This window comes from Tamandua tetradactyla, chromosome 15 (assembly GCF_023851605.1).
Source record: "Tamandua tetradactyla isolate mTamTet1 chromosome 15, mTamTet1.pri, whole genome shotgun sequence".
NCBI classification, from domain to species: Eukaryota; Metazoa; Chordata; class Mammalia; order Pilosa; family Myrmecophagidae; genus Tamandua; species Tamandua tetradactyla.
In genome coordinates, this window is record NC_135341.1 from 37,702,790 (window position 1) to 37,720,294 (window position 17,505).

The following is a 17,505-nucleotide window of genomic DNA, read 5'->3' on the forward strand; positions in this document are numbered from 1 at the left end:
GCAGCCGCAAGGGGTAGGGAGACGGGGATAGGTGTGGCACAGCAGAGGGGCAGGGAGAGGCGTATGGTGGCATCTTGGCTCTGCTGGGGTGGGGGTAGGTCTGGTTGTCATCACCAGGGGATTGCGCCGGCCAGCCTGCACCCTGTCTCATACCCACCGTCTGTGGCTAGAGGACGACTCCGAGCTTTTGTGGACATGCCCAGCCCTTCCCTCTCTCCCGTCCAGTGAGTGTCCACTGTGTGGTGAACAGAGTCTGAGTTGTGTGGCCTTAGGCGAGTTGCTTGGCCTCTCTTGAGCCCAGACGTTTTTAAAAGCTCTAAGGTGGACGAGTCAGGTGGAGGAAGTCTGCTGCTTGGCCTTCTGCACCCACCCCTGAGCTTAAAACTGAATTTTAGGAGGCGTTTTAGGAGACATTTCAGGGACATTCCGATGTGCTCAGAATAGGGACAGTGGAAACATTGTGCCATATGGGCCTGTTTTTGTGTCCATGTGGGTTTGTGTGTGAATGTAAAACTGGGGAGTGAAACATCCAGGAGACAATGTGAAAACTCATGGAATTGTTAAGGGGCTTAGCGCTCCTGGTGTCTTCATGTTTAATTCCCCTTTTCGACTTTCTGTCCTTAGGTAACCCTTCTTCCTTTTTACCAGGAAAGAGAAAGATTTGTTTCACGCGTAACTGAGACATTGTTATGAATTTGCAAGTTGGCAAGGACCTCTGAGAACATCTAGTCAACCCATGGCACAGATATGGAAATGAAGATGAGGAGATTATGTGATGTGTTAGGTTCTCCCTGTACTCCTCTGCTTGACCATGATAAGGGAGGGGAGAGGTGCTTGACAGACTTCAAGGCCCGGCTGATAGCGGTGACTCTGACCATGGTGTGAGCTCTGGAGGAGGAGCATTGTATGTCTCTAACCATGCTGTGGGTCCTGGTGAGGAGCTGAAGTTGTGATCTGCTCTTGGCCCTGGGGTCATGGCTGTCCACTGTCCACACTCTGAGTTCTGAGGGGCTATGGGATTGCCCTGCCCAGCCCTCTTTCAAGACTTTTCTGATGTGGAGGTCAAGGCACCTCTCTCTTGTGTTGCTCATCAGTCTGTGTTAGGGCAGTGGGATCTTAATTAGGTGGTAACTATTATTACGTAAAGGGAAAGAAATGAGAACCCAAATTTTGGAGGCAGGAACACTTGAGCTGTGTTCTTGATCACCTGCATGACCTCCGTAAGGAAGTGACCCTCTAAGCCGCAGGTTCCCCATCTGTATCATGGGAATAGTCATTACCTCTGTTCTGTGAAGCTGCTGTGAGCCTCAAACAAGTAGGTGTTCAATGAGCAGTAGCAGGTAGTTCTGTCATCACCACCCTCTCTTTGCTCCCCATGACCTTAGTTAGGTCTGAAGCATCAACTCTGACTGGGAAGGAAAGTGGACCTGCCCAGGTCTCACAGCTCCTAGGGCCACAAAGCCTGGGGCAGGACCTGTGTTTCTCCAGATTCCAAGTATAGGATAAAACGTGGCTCTGGTCTGAGCAGGAGGGCCTGTGCCAGCAGAGCTTGAGGGTGTTGGAGTGGGTGGGGCTATGGGCTGGTCCAGCACAGGTGATCAGATTCCAGGTCTGGCCATAGTGCCTCAACGCCTCTGTCCTGTCCAGGCCCACATGGGTCAACATATTCTGGGGCTCTTTGATGAGGGCAAGAGAATTGGGGCTTGTGGGACCAGGGGGCTCAGAGGAGCACTGGCCTGGGAATCAGGAAGCTGGACTCCTACTCCATTCCTGCTCAGCCTACTCTGCTCTCTTGGCCACATTCCACCTTATCTCTGGGTCCAATATCCTCTTCTGCTGCAGAGCTTGTTTGACCATCCTGGGTTCCCAGATGTCTTTTTTTTTTTTTTTTTTTTCTTTTTTCCAGATACCTTAATACCCTGGACCCTGTTTATGATATTTCTCCCAGTCAAACTCCATGTTCTAGAAAATGATCTCCTAACTTGCATTTGATAAGGAGTAACTAATTTCTCCTGTTCTATTCATGAGTGATATAACTCCCTAACTGAGCTTCTGGCTGGGGAGATGGGTGGGACAGCCAACTCAGAGCAGAGGCTGCCCACCTGGGGCTATGAGCAGTGTTGTAAATGGTGGCTCCTGGTGACTATGCCTTCCGCCCTGCTTTTGAAGGTCCTTGGCTCTCTCAGCTCTCAAATGTGAGACATCTAAATTGGGGTTTAAAATGCGTTTTTGGCTTTAGAACATCCCATCAAAGATTTACTTCTTCCATTTCCCAGATCATCTCTCATATAACCTGTCATCTTCATGAGTAGTTTCTTTCTAACTGTGTGGAAGGTTGCTTTTGACTGCAGGTTTTAGGAGTGTTACCTGCCTGTGCAGACTTGCTCAGGTGGCTTTTGGTTGGGATGGCGATTTTTGCCTCTACTTTGGGCAGCACAGAGCACCAGGTCCAGTTGGGGAGATGGATTGATGACAGTAACCAGGAGACTGCAGTGAAAGCTGTGATGGGGAAAGTATAGGCCCTAAGGCTTCCTGGAAGAGGAGGTAGTACCTAAGAGGCCAAAGATGAGACCTGCAGTTTGTCTGGAGGTGTGGGCCTCAGGCAAGGCCCCTGGAGTTTACAGCAGGGAGTTGATTGAGCAGTGAAAGAATGTGGACTTGTCTGTGCATTGCCTTTGCCTTCCAGACCCTACATTTGTTCCGAGGTGTACTCTGTGTATTGTGGGCCTGTGCCCGGGTTTGAGGATCACAAGGACAGGTGAGGACCGTGGTGGGGTGGGTAGAAGCAGAGCCATGGCTGGTCTGGTTTGGGCTCTGAGGTGGGTATGTGAGCTAGCTCTAGGGTTTAGTCTCAGCAAGTCAGGACATCTGGGTCTTTTGACAGAGGAATGTCCTGTGCCTTCTCCACTCCCACTCTCCACGAGCAGTTCTTCCCCCGCTTCATAAAGTTCAGAGCCAAACACATGAGGGCTATCATTGGCCCCTCAGCTTGAACTGTGGGAGCTCTGGGTTTGGATGGGGCAGGAGATGAAGAGGAGAACTAGGAAGCATGACAGCATTTGTCTAATGGTTCTTCTCAGCCAAATGGTGGCAAGATTCTTCCTGGGTAAGGACATAATTGGTGAGTGCATGGAAGAACAAGAGAGATGACCTCCTTCAGTCACCCCTGAGGGGGGCCATGATGCTGAGTTGCTTAATTTTAAAGAACTCTTCCTATCCCTGCCTGGCTGGAAGGAGGTGGGAGCAGGTGTGGTTTGGAAATTGGCCTTGGAACCCACTCCAGGGACTCGTGGTTACCCCTTCCATGATGCCATGTGTGGCCCAGGCCTCTTGGCTCCTAGAACTCTGTGATCTTGAGCAAATTTATGGAAGGGGAATGAGGAGGGAGGCTGTGTTGACATGAGTCCAGATTTCCTTTCGCACATGCTCTGAGTTATAAAGGGTGTGTTCTGCTCTCCTGTGTGCTTAGTATAGAGGCCCATGCAGGCTCAAAATCTGGCTGCATACTACAACCCCTTGGCCCGTGTGCCCTCTGTTTCAGAGGTTTTAATGTGTTCCCTCTTTGTGTACCTCAGTTTGTACTTTCTCCATTCCTGGGCGTACTGTATAGTTGTAAGACTAGCTGTTGTGAATTCACTTGTACTTTGGTTTTTCTTTTTGGTTATTTCCTTGGATGCTTATCTCAAGGAGCAGAGGTGATGAGTAATTTATTGCTCTTTTTAAACTCCCAGACCTTATTTGCTGCCCTGCCCACCTTGAGCTGTGTGTGTGTGTGTGTGTGTTGTGGTGCAGGGGGAGGGGCGATGCTGTCACCAAATACTGTGCAAGGGGCCCAGGGGCATCTCTGGGAAGATAGAAGATGTGACGGTGAGTGCAGAACTCCAGTGCTGCCCCTGGAGAGTCATGGGAAGGGGCCTTATCACAAGGAGCAGGGCTGGTGCAAGTTCTTCCCCCTGGTTAGTGACTGATGCACTGCAGTTAGTTTGCTTGAGAGCCCTGGCCAGCCAGCTAGAACTGTGCCAGCAGCTCAGACCCCAGCTGTCTGCCAGTCATATGGAGCACAGGGCCTTGCCTAATTTATTTTTCTCTCACCTTAGCTAGTGTTGAGGTTTTTCTGCAAGTCTCTTTATTCTTGTTCACTGTTGACCTGTGTTCTGTGTTCAGGATTCCTTCCCTCCCTTCCCCTGGGGCCTGTGGTTTGGGTTGCATTTGCCCAAAAGGCCATGCGTTGGGATGAGGCATCCCCCACTGGCAAACAGGGCCCTTTGCTTCTCCACAGGGCCTGCTTGGGGACAGGTGCCTCCACGTCCCTAGGATGTTTGATGCTGAGGTACAGCTGCATCCTTAGACATGCTGCCAGGGTGGGACAAGGGACATAGACTCCCTGAGGTACTCAGGATTTTACATGGAGATAGTGTGAAACTCACTGAGGGATTATCATCCCATTTTACAGGAATTAAGGCCTGGAGTTGCCAAATAAGTATTAGAGTCAAGATCAGAACTCAGGCCTGTCTACCTCCTGATCCCTGTGGAGTGAGTTGCTACACAGTGTGTTATAAAAACAGGCTCAGGCACAGGAGAAACTTTCAGCAAATGACCACTTTTAGCAAATGTCCAAAAAAAGCAGGGGAAAAGATCCCATTGTGACCAGTCTCCTGGGGAGGAGACTGCTCCCATCAGGGTCCATGCATGGCAGCTCCACATGGCCCACATTGCATTGGAGAAGTGAGAAATATCTGTGCATATGAGTATTGAGTATTTGTACTCTCAGGGGGAGTGGCTCCTGCCACTGAGAATTCCTGTCTTTATAAGCATCTGGGACTGCTTATTCCTGGTTTCCAGTTTAAGATCTGGTCCAGCCTTCTCAGTAGACCTAACATCTCTCTGGAATTGTGAAATGAAAACAGTTTGAAACTTTATCAAGCAATAGAAGAGGAGGTGGATTTGTTGAGAGCTGGGAGATGGCCACTGAGCTGTATGACTTCCCCAGCAGTCCCCACACAAGGCTGCCCTGGGGCCTCTGCTTCCAGTAAGGAAGACAACTTGAAGGGTACACAGAGAAGCATGAAGGTGCCACAGAAAAAGGACTCATGGAAGAAGCCCAGCAGGCTATCCTAAGGAGATCTACCAGCTGATGGCACTTAAAGGGCCGGGTGGGGGGCAGTATAGTGACAGGTCCCTGCATCTATCCATCCTTCTGTGTGCTATGATTCAGGGATTGATGAAAGGGAAGTACCCTGAGACTGCCCTGAAATCTGAGCTCGTCACATGAGGCTACAGTTCTGCTGCTTAGTGTCTGTGTGGGAATACAGGTACTGTCTTTAGACCCCATCCCTACCTCCAGCTTTGGCACCTTCTCTGGCTGGCACCCTGATCTGGTGGCATGTGAGATGGTGGGGGTAGGCTGCCAAAGAAACCATCCTTGTGGGGTGTCGACCTGGGTCTCCGTCTCAGTCCTCTGCGGCTCTGCCCTGGCCCTCACGCTAGATGCCCCGTCACCCCTCTAGCCCTTAATTCCTGAGCACTGATTCTGTGCCTGGTCCAGGAACAGAGCCGAATGGCTCAGACACTGTTCAAACGCTGCAGGGCTGCTTTTACTCCACGTGACCAGTTCCAGGGTGATGAGACACATAAGTGAGATGCCGAGGACTTAGGGTACACAGAGAGGCATGAAGGTGCTTCGGAAAAGGGACTCATGGAAGAAGCAGCTTTTGAACTGGACTTGTTGAAGGGAAATTCACCACTGGGAGAGAAGCAGTGGGACTGTATGTACTGGAAATACTGAATGATTAATGAAGCAGGGTGAGAGTCGGGTTGTAAGATGAGGGTATATCTGGGTCAAGGCAGAGCACTGAACACTCTGCTAGGTTTTAGCTCTGTCCTGTTTGTGGCAGGGAACTCCTTAGCAGTGTATAGCAGGTTGAGCTTCTTTTCTGGTAGTGCACAGCAGATGAGAAGGGCTGGGGACACCCCATTGCATCTGTCAAAGCCCAAACAGGCCTGGGAAAGTGGCTTGAGCTCAGGGTCTGGGGACCCTCAGGAAACTGTCTCATGTAAGGAGAGCAGGAAGGCACTTGTATGCCCAGATTTGTGCCCGAGGCTGAGAGGAAGAGGCCCCTGGGAGGGTTCCTCCTGGTCTGACCCCTGTGCCTCTCTGTCTTTCAGTTTGCATGACCAACTGCCCCACACTCATTGTCATGGTGGGCCTGCCTGCCAGGGGCAAGACCTACATCTCCAAGAAGCTGACCCGCTACCTGAACTGGATCGGTGTGCCCACGCGGGGTGAGGCTGGCCTGGCTGCTCAAGGCAATGGGGCTTTATGGGGAGGAAAAGAGAGAAAGCTACAGTGTGGGGAGGGTCTGGGCCTGGGGGAGGTGGGTGGGAGTCAGGAGCTGGCAAGGGTTGCTATTGCTGTGAAAAGCTGAATTTCTCTTTTCCCCTAGAATTCAATGTTGGTCAGTATCGCCGGGACATGGTCAAGACATATAAATCTTTTAAGTTTTTCCTTCCAGACAATGAAGAAGGCCTAAAAATCAGGAAGTAAGTGTGTTTGTGTCTTTATGTGTGTGCATGGGAGGTGGGGGTGACTGTCAAGAGGGCTAACAAATTGCTTCCCATTTATCAAGGTCCTTGAAGTCCCTGGAGCCAAGTTGCTCGTTAATAACCGAGTTGCTCCTGGACCCTGTTGCTCCTGGGCTGTGTGACCTATCAAGATGCGATGAGGGTTGAGAATGAGGAGATAGGGTGTGTGAGTCTGCTGGTGGCTGGCCCTGCCCTGGGGTTAATGAGCCGTTGGTAACAACATCCTCTGGGAACTGAGCACAGAACTGAAGGGAGATGAGAAAGGCTTGGGCAAGAGTCTAACTTAGCTGGCACAGATCAGGGACTGGCTGCATGGAGGCCATACTCAGTTGCCCCAGAACTAGTGTGGCCACTAGTGGGGAGGGGAGCCTGAATGGCTGCAGGGTATACAGCCTCTGAGATGAGCAGGGTGGAAGTAGAGTCACCATCTGGCACCCTCTCATGTTGCCAGGAATATTAGGCCTGAATCTTGGGACTTTTCGTCCTGGGCCTCAGGATAAGGCCCTTTTGTGTGTTTGGAGTGTGCTTGCTCTCAGTGTGTGTGGTGTAGGCCTTGGCTTTGCTTTGGAGTGGCCTTTGTGATGCTGGTGTACAGTTCACACTTGTGATGTTGTTCAGCAGAGATGGAAATTTGTGTGTGATAAACCCCCATTCACACTTTACTGGAAGCTTTCACCAGAGAAACTGAGTAACAGCTAATGATCTGAGGAGCAGAGAAGATAACACCTTCGTGGCAGATGTTGGATGGGGGATCAAGTAGACCTTTGCCAGCCCAGGGTACCAGAGGTTTGCTCTGGGCCCATCCCTCCTGGGCACTAGGTGGCTTGTTCCCTCTCTGGCCACTAGGGGGCAGGAGTGCCACATTAGGGGGCTTGGATCCTTAGATTGTTTTTGCTTTGGGGTCATTGAGACTGGCTCTGACTGCTGCACCAAGTAGAGGAGATTGACGTTCAGGCTTCTGTAGCTGAACTGTGAATTAAACTTGAGGCTGGACCCTCTGGTGGTATTGAGACAGACAACAGAGAAAGGGTATTTGAATTCTTACTGTGTGCTGGCTGTATGAGATCCATTGCTACCCTTCCCCCGCCTCCATCTTACAGATGAAGAAATTAAGGCTTAGAGAGGCTAGGTGGCTTGCACAGGGTACAGCAAGTTACTTCACAGAACTGAGACTTGAATCCATGCCCATCTGCCATTCAAACTGTTTTGTACATCATTCCATTATTACCCAATTAGTAGGCCAAAGGATATATTAAACGCAAATTTTTAAACAACCCCATGTTATAGGCACTACTAGACTAGCTCGTTTTGATCTTCCCTGGAGCCTTGGTGGTGGTGCCCCACTTTCTCAGATGCTGAGACTGAGGTCAGAAAGTGATGGGACTGTCTGGGGACATTCAGGGTTTGAATTCAATCCAGGACTGTTTGAATCCAAAGTGTTTATGTGAGGAGTAAGGGAGCTGGTGCTCCCAGGGTCTGCCAGCATTCTGTCCAGGCTTCTCCTTGAAGGTGGGAATATAGGGATTAATTCAGATTAGGAAATCCAGGATCAGAGAGGGTAGGGAGCTGGTCCAAGGTTACCAGCTGGAACAGAGGACAAGGCGGTGGAAGCTAGGGGCAGTTTCGTGTACTGTCTTTCTGTGGATACACCCTTCGACTATCTCTGTATGCATCCAAAGCCTGGGTCTGGCCACTGGACCACAAGGCCATTTCCCATAAACCAGCCCCAGATTTCCCATACATGATTGGCAAAATGCAAGAACCAGAATTTTTTAAAATGGGAAACCCAGGAACATCTTGCAGAGGTCCAAGTACTCACACAGTGCTAAAGTTCCTCGGGTGTTATAATGTTGAGGTCTGTCCCTGACACAGTGGAAGGTCTAGAAAAGGGCATGCACAGTTATGTATGCACATGCACATACATCATCAGGCACACTCATGCTTGTGCATTCAGTCTCATCACGCGGTCTCTTAGCATACATGAGAGCAGGTGCACACACACTTGTATGCCCCATATACACACACATGGGCATACACGTACGCACTAGAGCACACTCAGACATGTTGTGTTGCGAGTCCCCAAGACCACCCCAATGTTCAGTAATTCACTAGGAAGACTTAACAGGACTCGGCATATAGTCGAACTCACGGCTTAGATTTGTTACAGCGAAACACTACAAAGCAACATCAGCAAAGGGAAAAGGTGCATGGGGCAAAGTCTAGAGGAAACCCAGCGTAGATCTCCAAGAGTCATCTCCCATAGAGCCACAAAGGATGTGCATAATTCCTCGAGCATTGAATTTTTACAACGCACGTGCAATGTGAGACTTGTACCGAAGTTTTTATTGGAGACTGGCCATGTAGGTACTCTCTGCTTGGCATGTGTCAAAATCCCACTCCCAAAAGGAAAGCAGGTGTTGAGCATTTTCCCATAAGTAAACATTTCATAGCAGTGAAGAGAGCTGTTTACCATTTAAGTTCCCAGACACCAGCCAAGGACTAACCTTCTAAACAGGCCTCTCTAATGAAAGCATTCTCAAGCCTGCTGTTTACTCTTTTCTGTACACATGCACAGGGTAGGTTCACACACACAGGCACACCCCTATGCACGCACTACACTTAACGTACCTCAGAGGCATGTGTTGGGCATATGCATGTTATACTTAATCATATGTGTGCATGTACACACTCAAGTACACTCATACATGTGTCCCCACAGCCAAACAGCATGTTGAAGGCATGTATACATATGTACCATAAACATGGACATGGACAGATACATGCAGTCCATATGCATATGCTTGGGGACATGTACACAAACATATACTCACATGTGGGCACATGCCTACATGTGGCACCTGCCCATTTGCACAACACTTACTCATGCCTGGTTCACTTATAAACCACATACCACACGGAGTGAACACACTTGTGTGATGCACAGCTGCACTCACACATGGATACATACACATGAGGGCTGCTCACACGTACACTCAGACTTGGGTGCACACTTCTGGATGCAGCACACTCCTGTCCACCCCCATGTGCAATTGTATTTACACATGCATGCATGCATGCACATATATGCATTCACGTACATATGCAGACTTCTAGATTGTTCCTCTAGCAGCTCTACAGAGGCCCTGAGATCCCTTCCACCTGGTGGAATGAGGACCAGAGCAACTGGCAGAGGAGATGCTGGCCCAGCAACATGGAACTGTAAATGCAGAACACAGTGGCAAGAAATGGCCTTAGCAATGCCAGTTTCATGGACTGTCAGAATTCAGATTTATTTGAGGCTTTAATTGAAAGATTCAAGGCACAGAAAGTTCATAAGAAGGCATAGGAGCAGAGCTCCTTCCAGTGACTGGGATTCATCTCTGCCACTGATTTGTCCAAGAGCTCCAGCAGGTTGCATCCCGCTTTTGATCAGCTTCTGCCTCCATAGTTGGACCACACTGGGCTGGTGAGAGCCCTGGTGGCATAGTCATTTGACAAACTGAGATTTACATAAAAAGTCAAACCAATGGGAGGAGGTTTAGCTTTATTCTTACATCAAAAAAAATGAAGGTAATAGGTAAAAGGTAGAATTAGCTAATCTGTCTGTGGACCTTACAGAGGAGATACATACGATTAGAAAGCTCCTTTTGTGTGTCAATCTATTTTGCAGCAATAAACGAAAAGGCTGAGACATTCTGAAGACAGTGTAGTCAATGTCCAGTCATGGGTGAGGATTTTGCATTCCAGAGGGAATTTGAACACGGGTACAAGGAGCAGAGGCGCAGTACTCTCCTCCAGGAGGGATGATTTTGGGAAATTCTCTCATCCAGGAAAGGAAATTGAAAATCAAGCCTTATATTGCCCTGGGAGCAAACAATAATGTCTCCCCTCTCCCTTCCACCAGCCCCTAACACTCACACATACACAGAAAATGTCTGATTTTATAAGTGCTTGTTTGATAATTAGGAAAAATGTGTGACAATCAGAAATTGGCTGCATGGATGTGTACACAATGAGAAGAGAAGAGAAAATACAGAAACATGATAGTAAAAAAAATTCCCCATGACCAGAAACATAACTTTCCACCCTACAGGAGCAAAACACTGTAACTTACCCCAAGGAAAGAGAAGTCTGGAAAAGAGAGAAGAGATGACCCCTCTTCTTTCTGGGTAGAATGTGTCCCTGACCTGCTGACATCCTGCGGCCAGATTCTGGAGCAGGGCTGACCCTGTGTTTTCTCTCCTGAAGGCAGTGTGCTCTGGCAGCCCTTTGTGACGTCCGGCGGTTCCTTAGTGAGGAGGGGGGACATGTGGCGGTGAGTGTGTCACCCTGATGACGTCTAATCCATGGGCGCCCACACACGTCTGCCCTTTTATTCATCATGTAGCCGCAGGGAAAGGCAGGGTGCATGTGTCCCCAGATGTCCCTGGATGTTGGCCCTTGGAGAAGGCCCACAGTAGCAATGCAGGAGGAAGCCAGAGGCTGGGTCTGGGCCAGGAATTTCCCTCTGGGCTTGTGGTTGCATTTGACCCTGCAGGATATCCCTCAGAATACTCACATTGTTTTGTGGCCACTTTAGTAATCAGGGGTATTGTTTTACCTGGGTTTTTAGCAAATGTGATTTCTCCTGGTTTGGAAATAATCCTGCCCAGCATTTATTGACTGTTCAGGAGCTAGTTGATTCCTGGGTGTTTTAGTTTCCTAGCACTGCAGTAACAAAGTACCACCAACTAGGTAAGTGGCTTCGAACAACAGAGATTCATTGTCTCACAGTTCTGGATGCTAGAAGTCCAAAATCGTGGTGTCAGAAGGACAATGCACCCTTTGAAGTCTGTAGGGAGGAATCTGTTCCATGGCTCTCTCCTGGCTCCTGGCAGTGGCTGGCAATCCTTGGCATCCCTTGGGTTGTGGCATAACTCAGTCTCTGCCTCCGTCATTACATGGCCACCTTCTCTCCCTTGACCATCTCCTTTTCCTTTCTTAGGACACCAGTTATATTGGATTAAGAGGTCTCTTTAGTATCACCTCATTTTAAAATGCCTAATTCCATCTATAATTAATCTATTTCTAAATGAGGTCACATTCTGAGATAGTGGGGATGAGGACTTCAACATATCTTTTTGGGAGACGTGGTTGAACACCTAACACTGGGTATGGGGTTTCCACCGTGTATCAGCCCTTCATTTAGACTGAAGGAAAGATGGGACAGGGCTACCTGCTGAAAGAGCCCTACCCCAAACTTATACCATCAAACACAGGCACTGTTCTTTCCTTTCCTTTTTTCTCCTGGAATTGTTCTTTCTGGAGTTCTTTGTCCTCTGCCGCAGTCTGTGTTAGTTGCCTCCTCAGTCTACGCTGCAACTGTCACCCTGGAAACTCCCTTTTCCACCTCTCCTGGGTTGAATGCCCTGCTTCTGTATCACAGTTCTTCCTCTTCCTTGGTTTACTGACTTGTTTTGGTGGAGCACATCCTCCAGCAGCTTTCTGAGAAAGGTGACGGATGATAAATTGCAGGAGACTTTGCATGTCTGGAATTGTCTTTTCTTATTCTTGCATTTGGTCGTTGGGCATGGAATTCTAGGTTGGGAGTACTTTTCCCTTGGAATTTTGACAGTATTGTTCCACTATATTCTGGCTTCTTGTGTCATTCAGATCTGTTAATCTTCCTAAAAGCTTCATCTCTTGAGGGGAGAGGAAGACTTCTTGAGCCCCTACCTCTGGGGAGGCTTTTTGAGTCTTTGTGGTGATAAGCCTTGTGGTGGGTCTTCTCTTTTCCACCATGATAGGTCATGGGTCGGCCCTTTCCATCAGGAAATGTTTGTCTTCAGGTTAGGGAAATTGTATTATTTCTTTGATGTCCCACCCCTGCTTTCTGATATTGACTCCTCACTCCACTCCCATTTTCTGAGCTGCTTTTTCTAGAACTCTTGTTGGCTGCATGCTAGGCTTGATCCCTAAGTTTATCTCTTTCCCCCTTTTTCCTATCTCTTTTTTATTTTTTGTTCTGCTTTCAGGAAGACTTCAACATTATCTTGCAAGTATTCAGTTGAAATTTTTAAAAAAATTTCTGTGATCATGTTTTTAATTTCCAAGTTTATTTCTGGTTCCCTGAGTGTCTTTTTAGAACTCTGCTCTTGCTTTTTTTGTGTGTGGTTACTTTTGTATCTCTCTATGATATTAATTATAAATGTTTTGAATTTTCTACTGTTCTGTGGCTTGTCTCCATTTTCCCACAGTTCCGTTGTGCTGTTTGATTTAGTCTTTAGTCTCCATTTTTCATGGTAGAGGTTTGGCTGGAGCATCCAGTGAACCCTGGCTGGATGTTTTTTTTTAAGTGACACTCCAAAAGCTGCTTGGGCATGATGGTGTGTGAGCTTGCTGCACTGTAGGGCATAGTAGGGCATGCCCCAGCACTTCTTGGGGAGCTCCAGATCAGTCATTGTCAGGCTAGGGGTGTGATGGGGGTTTGGGGTAAGGGCAGGGTCTGGGGCTCTACCTGCTCTTTGTCAGACCTCCAGTCTTCCCATTTTCCCTTCACACTCGTCTCTTTATTCAGTTATGCCTGTGCCCCTGTTCCTAACTTCTCAGTTCTGTGTGAGTAGCTGGCTCTGGTTGGCTTCTCCCCCTTTGCGAGCACTTGTGTTTTGGCTATCTCCATTTTCTCTGAGTCAGACATCACATGTCTAAAGATAGACCCAATTTTGTTGACAACTCCCATCTGCTGTGTGTCCTCTCCTCCTTTCTCTGTCCTTCTGTTCCTATTTAACTGGGGTCTTAGGATGCAGTGGCAGTCAGTTCACCAGGTTCAATTCACCAGGTTTAACTGCAAGTCCTGTTAAATGGAGTCAAATACACGAACTGAGTGTTTACTGTGTGCGGAGCTGTGCCGAGTACATGCCTCTGTGTGAGGAGTCTGCTGCCCACCCACCCCCCCCCAGGAGCCCACTCCTTCCGATTTCCTTGGAGCGTCCTCCCCATTCCTAAGCCAGCCTTTTGCAGCTGTGAAGGTGGCTGGCCAGGACAGCAGCCCAGGCAGCAGCTGGTCCTGGTGAGACACCCCAGAGATGCCTGTGCTGCTGCCCTCCGTGGCCTCCTCCCTCCCTGAGGCCCAGAGGCTGAGTTAACCCCGGTTTGGTCCTAGGTTTTCGATGCAACAAATACCACCCGAGAACGAAGAGAGACCATCTTTAATTTTGGAGAACAGAATGGCTACAAGGTGAGGCCTCCTTTGCTCACTTTCTCATTTGGATTGTGGCTTGTTCCATCAGGCCCCCTGGTGTCCCTTCCACAGCCTCCTGGTGGGCCCAGGGCATCTGGCTGATGTGACGCCATGTGATTTGGGATGAGAGGGTGTTACCAAACAAAGGCCGTGGATTGTTTTGCCCAATGCACTCAATAACCAGTTCCTAAGACACTGGGATTTCAAAGAAAGAATTTACTAGTTGTATAGTAGGAGAGCAGATGGCTTAGAGGCCCAAAATCTGTCTCCCCAAACTCCAGTAATTCTGATAGTTTTATTAGAGAAAAAAAAGATGGGCAGGGTTTAGGATAAGGAGCACAGTGGCCCCGGATGATATAATTAGAGGCGATCTGATTATTGAGCATGTGCAGATTAATTACATGCTTAGTCACAGAATGTATGAAAGAAAATGGCAGAAGGTATAGGTGACTTGTAGGTTAAAGTCTAAGCTATGGTACATGTCAGGCAGGCCCACTTTGGTTATATCCAGTTTCAGTTATCAAGATAACTTTGGGTTTGTGGTGGGTTTGTTCTGGTCTGACCCAGGACCCTTCATAATAAACATTAGGGGCTGTCTTTAGTGGTTACAAGACTCTAAAGTTGAAAAACTGGATAATTGGGTACAAATGAAGGTTAGTCACAAGATAAGGGCTATACAGTCATTATCAGAGATCAAGGCATCTGGATTATAAATCAGAGCCCTTAGGAACTTCCCTCTCTCCACCCCAGTACACCAGAAAGCAAAAAGGAACATCTGTATAATGATTCATCCATCAAATCATCCCCCAAATCCTGACCTCCTGGCCATAAGGGCTGCTCTTTACCCTCCACCTGTTTTTTTCTTTCAGGGGTGCCTTAGTGAAGAGTCCTGGGTGGGGTGGCACCTCTTTTAGCTCCATGGTCCTCCCTCCAACCCCCCTATGCAGTGTGGCCCTCAGTGGGGTGGGCAGCTCATGGAGCCAGGCCCAGAGCCCTAAGTATGTCTGTGGTTCCTTCCCTCTGCTGCCCACCCCCTGGTGCCTCTGGGCCGACGGTCTTTGATGCAGACGTTTTTTGTTGAGTCCATCTGTGTGGATCCTGAAGTCATAGCTGCCAACATTGTGGTAAGTAGGGGCGTCTGGCTCTGTTGAGGGCAGTAATAAAACCAGGGTTTGGCATGTGACAATGAGGTCCCTCTCCAGGTTTTGCCTTAATTGGCCTTCTTGACTCTGGGGGGAGAGGGATGGGGATGCAATATAATGTCAAATACTGGGTTAGGGTAGCCTGGGCCCCCAGGGACCGCTTGTGTGGATGGTGACATGGCGGGTGGGCGTTTACCCTTGCTTCTTCCTCTTGCCTTCCCTCCCTCACCCATCACCCTCTGGGAGAGAGCCCCTCAGGCTGAATATAAACACCTTCAGGGCAGTATTTATATTTTGAGGGAGCAACTGGACTCTTCCCTACCCCCACCCCCACCGTCACCCTTGTTTCTTCAAGGAACACACAGCTAGGTTTGAGGAGATAGTTCAGTGTGAGGAGGGGCTGCTAGCCCCTTGTCTCCAGCCTTACCTCTCCCAGTACACAGGATGAGGGGCTCCAATCTCAGAGGGCTCAGAAGTGTCCTCCTGGCACAAGTGTGAGAACTTGGAGAAGGAGCCACTGGACTCTTCCAAGTAGCACTGGCTCCCCTGGGGTTGGCTTCTGGCCTTAGGTCCCCAGCCCTGCCTCCAACTCCACATCTAGCCCCCACCCAGGCTGGTAATCGCCTTGGCCTTTGGTCCTGCCTGACCCCCAGCCCTAATCTGTCCTGTTCTGTGTCTGGCAATGGCAGCAAGTGAAACTGGGCAGCCCTGACTATATTGACCGTGACAGTGACGAGGCCACAGAGGATTTCATGAGGCGCATTGAGTGCTATGAGAACTCGTACGAGTCGCTGGATGAGGACCTGGACAGGTGAGGGAGGAGAGCTCCTTGTCCTGCAGTGGTGGGCGGCGGGTGGTGGGGGGCCTCTCGCTGCCTCCTGTGCCTCCCCAGGCTGGCTCTGCTCTCTAGGATCAGTGGGTGGGGTCAGAGCCCCCTGAACCTCTGAAGGTCTCGCAGTAAGGTTTTAGCACCTGTTCCTTGTGGTGACAGCTAGAGGCCACCTCAAAGGGCAGAAAGAGTTTGGCCTTTTTTGTTGCTTTTCTTGAGGCAGAGATTGTGGGCCTGCAGTGACTTGCATAGACTCTGTTGCCTCATCTGGAATCCTGTGAGGCAGGATTTTCTACTATTCCATCATAAAATCAAGCCTAATTTCTATACAGAGGATCCTCCTGCAAGGCATTTGCAAGCATTACATGCTCTTCTTTAAATGCACAACTTGTTTTGGGGGAAGGGGTGTACAGACCTGCCTATGAACAGCTGGCGGTGGCCACTTCTTATTAGCTCCATCTGCTCCCTCTGGGATGGAGGGTCAAGCAGGAGTGAGCCTTGGGGTGGGGGTGGGGTGGGGTGTTTTGACTCATGAGGGGCATGTAGCTGAGGGTCAACAGCAGATGTTAGAAAGTTTTTTCTATAAAGGGTCAAGAAAGTTTTTTCTATGAAGGTCAGATAGTCAATATTTTAGGTTTTGCAGGCCATACAGCTTGTTGTATCTACTCCAATTCGCCATTGTAGCACAAAAGAAATACCGATAATGCGAAAATAAATAGGTGCAGCTGAGTTCCAGTAAAACTTTTTTTTTTTAATAAAACAATTCTTAGGCAGACCAATCCCATGGGGTGGCTTTAGGCATTCTTTATCAGTTTTACTTGTTTCAGATTTCCCAGAGTTTTACATTGGAATTTTGATTAGAATCAGGTTAATCTTATAAAGCATTTAGGAAAAATTATAAACTTTACATAATTTGTTTTTTGTTTCCCATCCAGAAACACACCTTTCCATTTATTAGAATATTATATTGACAAGTAAATTTTCTGATTTTAAAAAAAAAACAGGCCTTAGGCTGAATTCCACTCGCTGGCTGAAGTTTGCCAACTCCTGTCTTACAGCATGAATGAGGAAGTGGTTAGGTAAATAATAATATGGCCCTTTGGTAAAATATTACACAGTGGTTATAGGTCATAATTACAGAGAGATACTTGTATGCTATATAGCATTAAGTGAAAAAGCTGGAATATAAACTTGGGCTTGGTCATTTATAATTACGTAAATATAAGCACACAAACCAAGGGAAACAAGGTACTGTTGGAGAGATGGCTTCTGGGGGTGTTTATAGAACAGTCCCCAGCCCCGCCGTAAGTTTTCCCAAGCCAGCCTAGCCCCAGCCGGGACCAAATGGCTCTTGCTGCCTGGGTCTGCCTGTGGCTTATGGTGTTTTCTCTGGTTTCCCCAGCACAGTATTTCTCCTCATGGTTCTGTGATGTGGTTGCATTTAAAGGGGGTTATCTGGAGTGGTTCCTGTTTTTATTGGTGGTGTCAGAATAACAACCTTAAACTAAAGTCCCGGTGTCAAGAACATGAGAACTGAAAGCGGATTGTGCAGAGGCTGAACTAGAGTGTGATGCCCAGGAAACCCCGCCTTTTCTACCTGCTGCCCGCCACCACGCCCACCGTAAACATACTGCACACATCCAGGGTGAGAGCAGAGGCTGAGTTGCATTTATTGGCTCCTGCCACCAGCACCTGTGCTTGTCTTGTCCCCCTGCTGTCTGGCATGTAGGATG

The 17,505-nt window shown here is 48.6% G+C and overlaps 1 protein-coding gene across 3 annotated transcripts in view; it reads left to right on the top strand.

Annotated features, from left to right (window-relative positions):
* The window catches only part of PFKFB4 (6-phosphofructo-2-kinase/fructose-2,6-biphosphatase 4), a 75,258-nt gene that overhangs the window by 4,090 nt on the left and 53,663 nt on the right, over window positions 1–17,505 (top strand). For 2 of the 3 annotated variants that reach the window (XM_077129413.1, XM_077129411.1), the window contains exons 2-7: window positions 6,166–6,306; window positions 6,444–6,540; window positions 10,831–10,897; window positions 13,724–13,798; window positions 14,869–14,925; window positions 15,633–15,754. In XM_077129413.1, the coding sequence (XP_076985528.1) occupies window positions 6,166–6,306; window positions 6,444–6,540; window positions 10,831–10,897; window positions 13,724–13,798; window positions 14,869–14,925; window positions 15,633–15,754 (559 nt within the window). The remainder of the gene's footprint in view (window positions 1–6,165; window positions 6,307–6,443; window positions 6,541–10,830; window positions 10,898–13,723; window positions 13,799–14,868; window positions 14,926–15,632; window positions 15,755–17,505) is intronic. The other variant, XM_077129412.1, reaches the window with a different exon arrangement.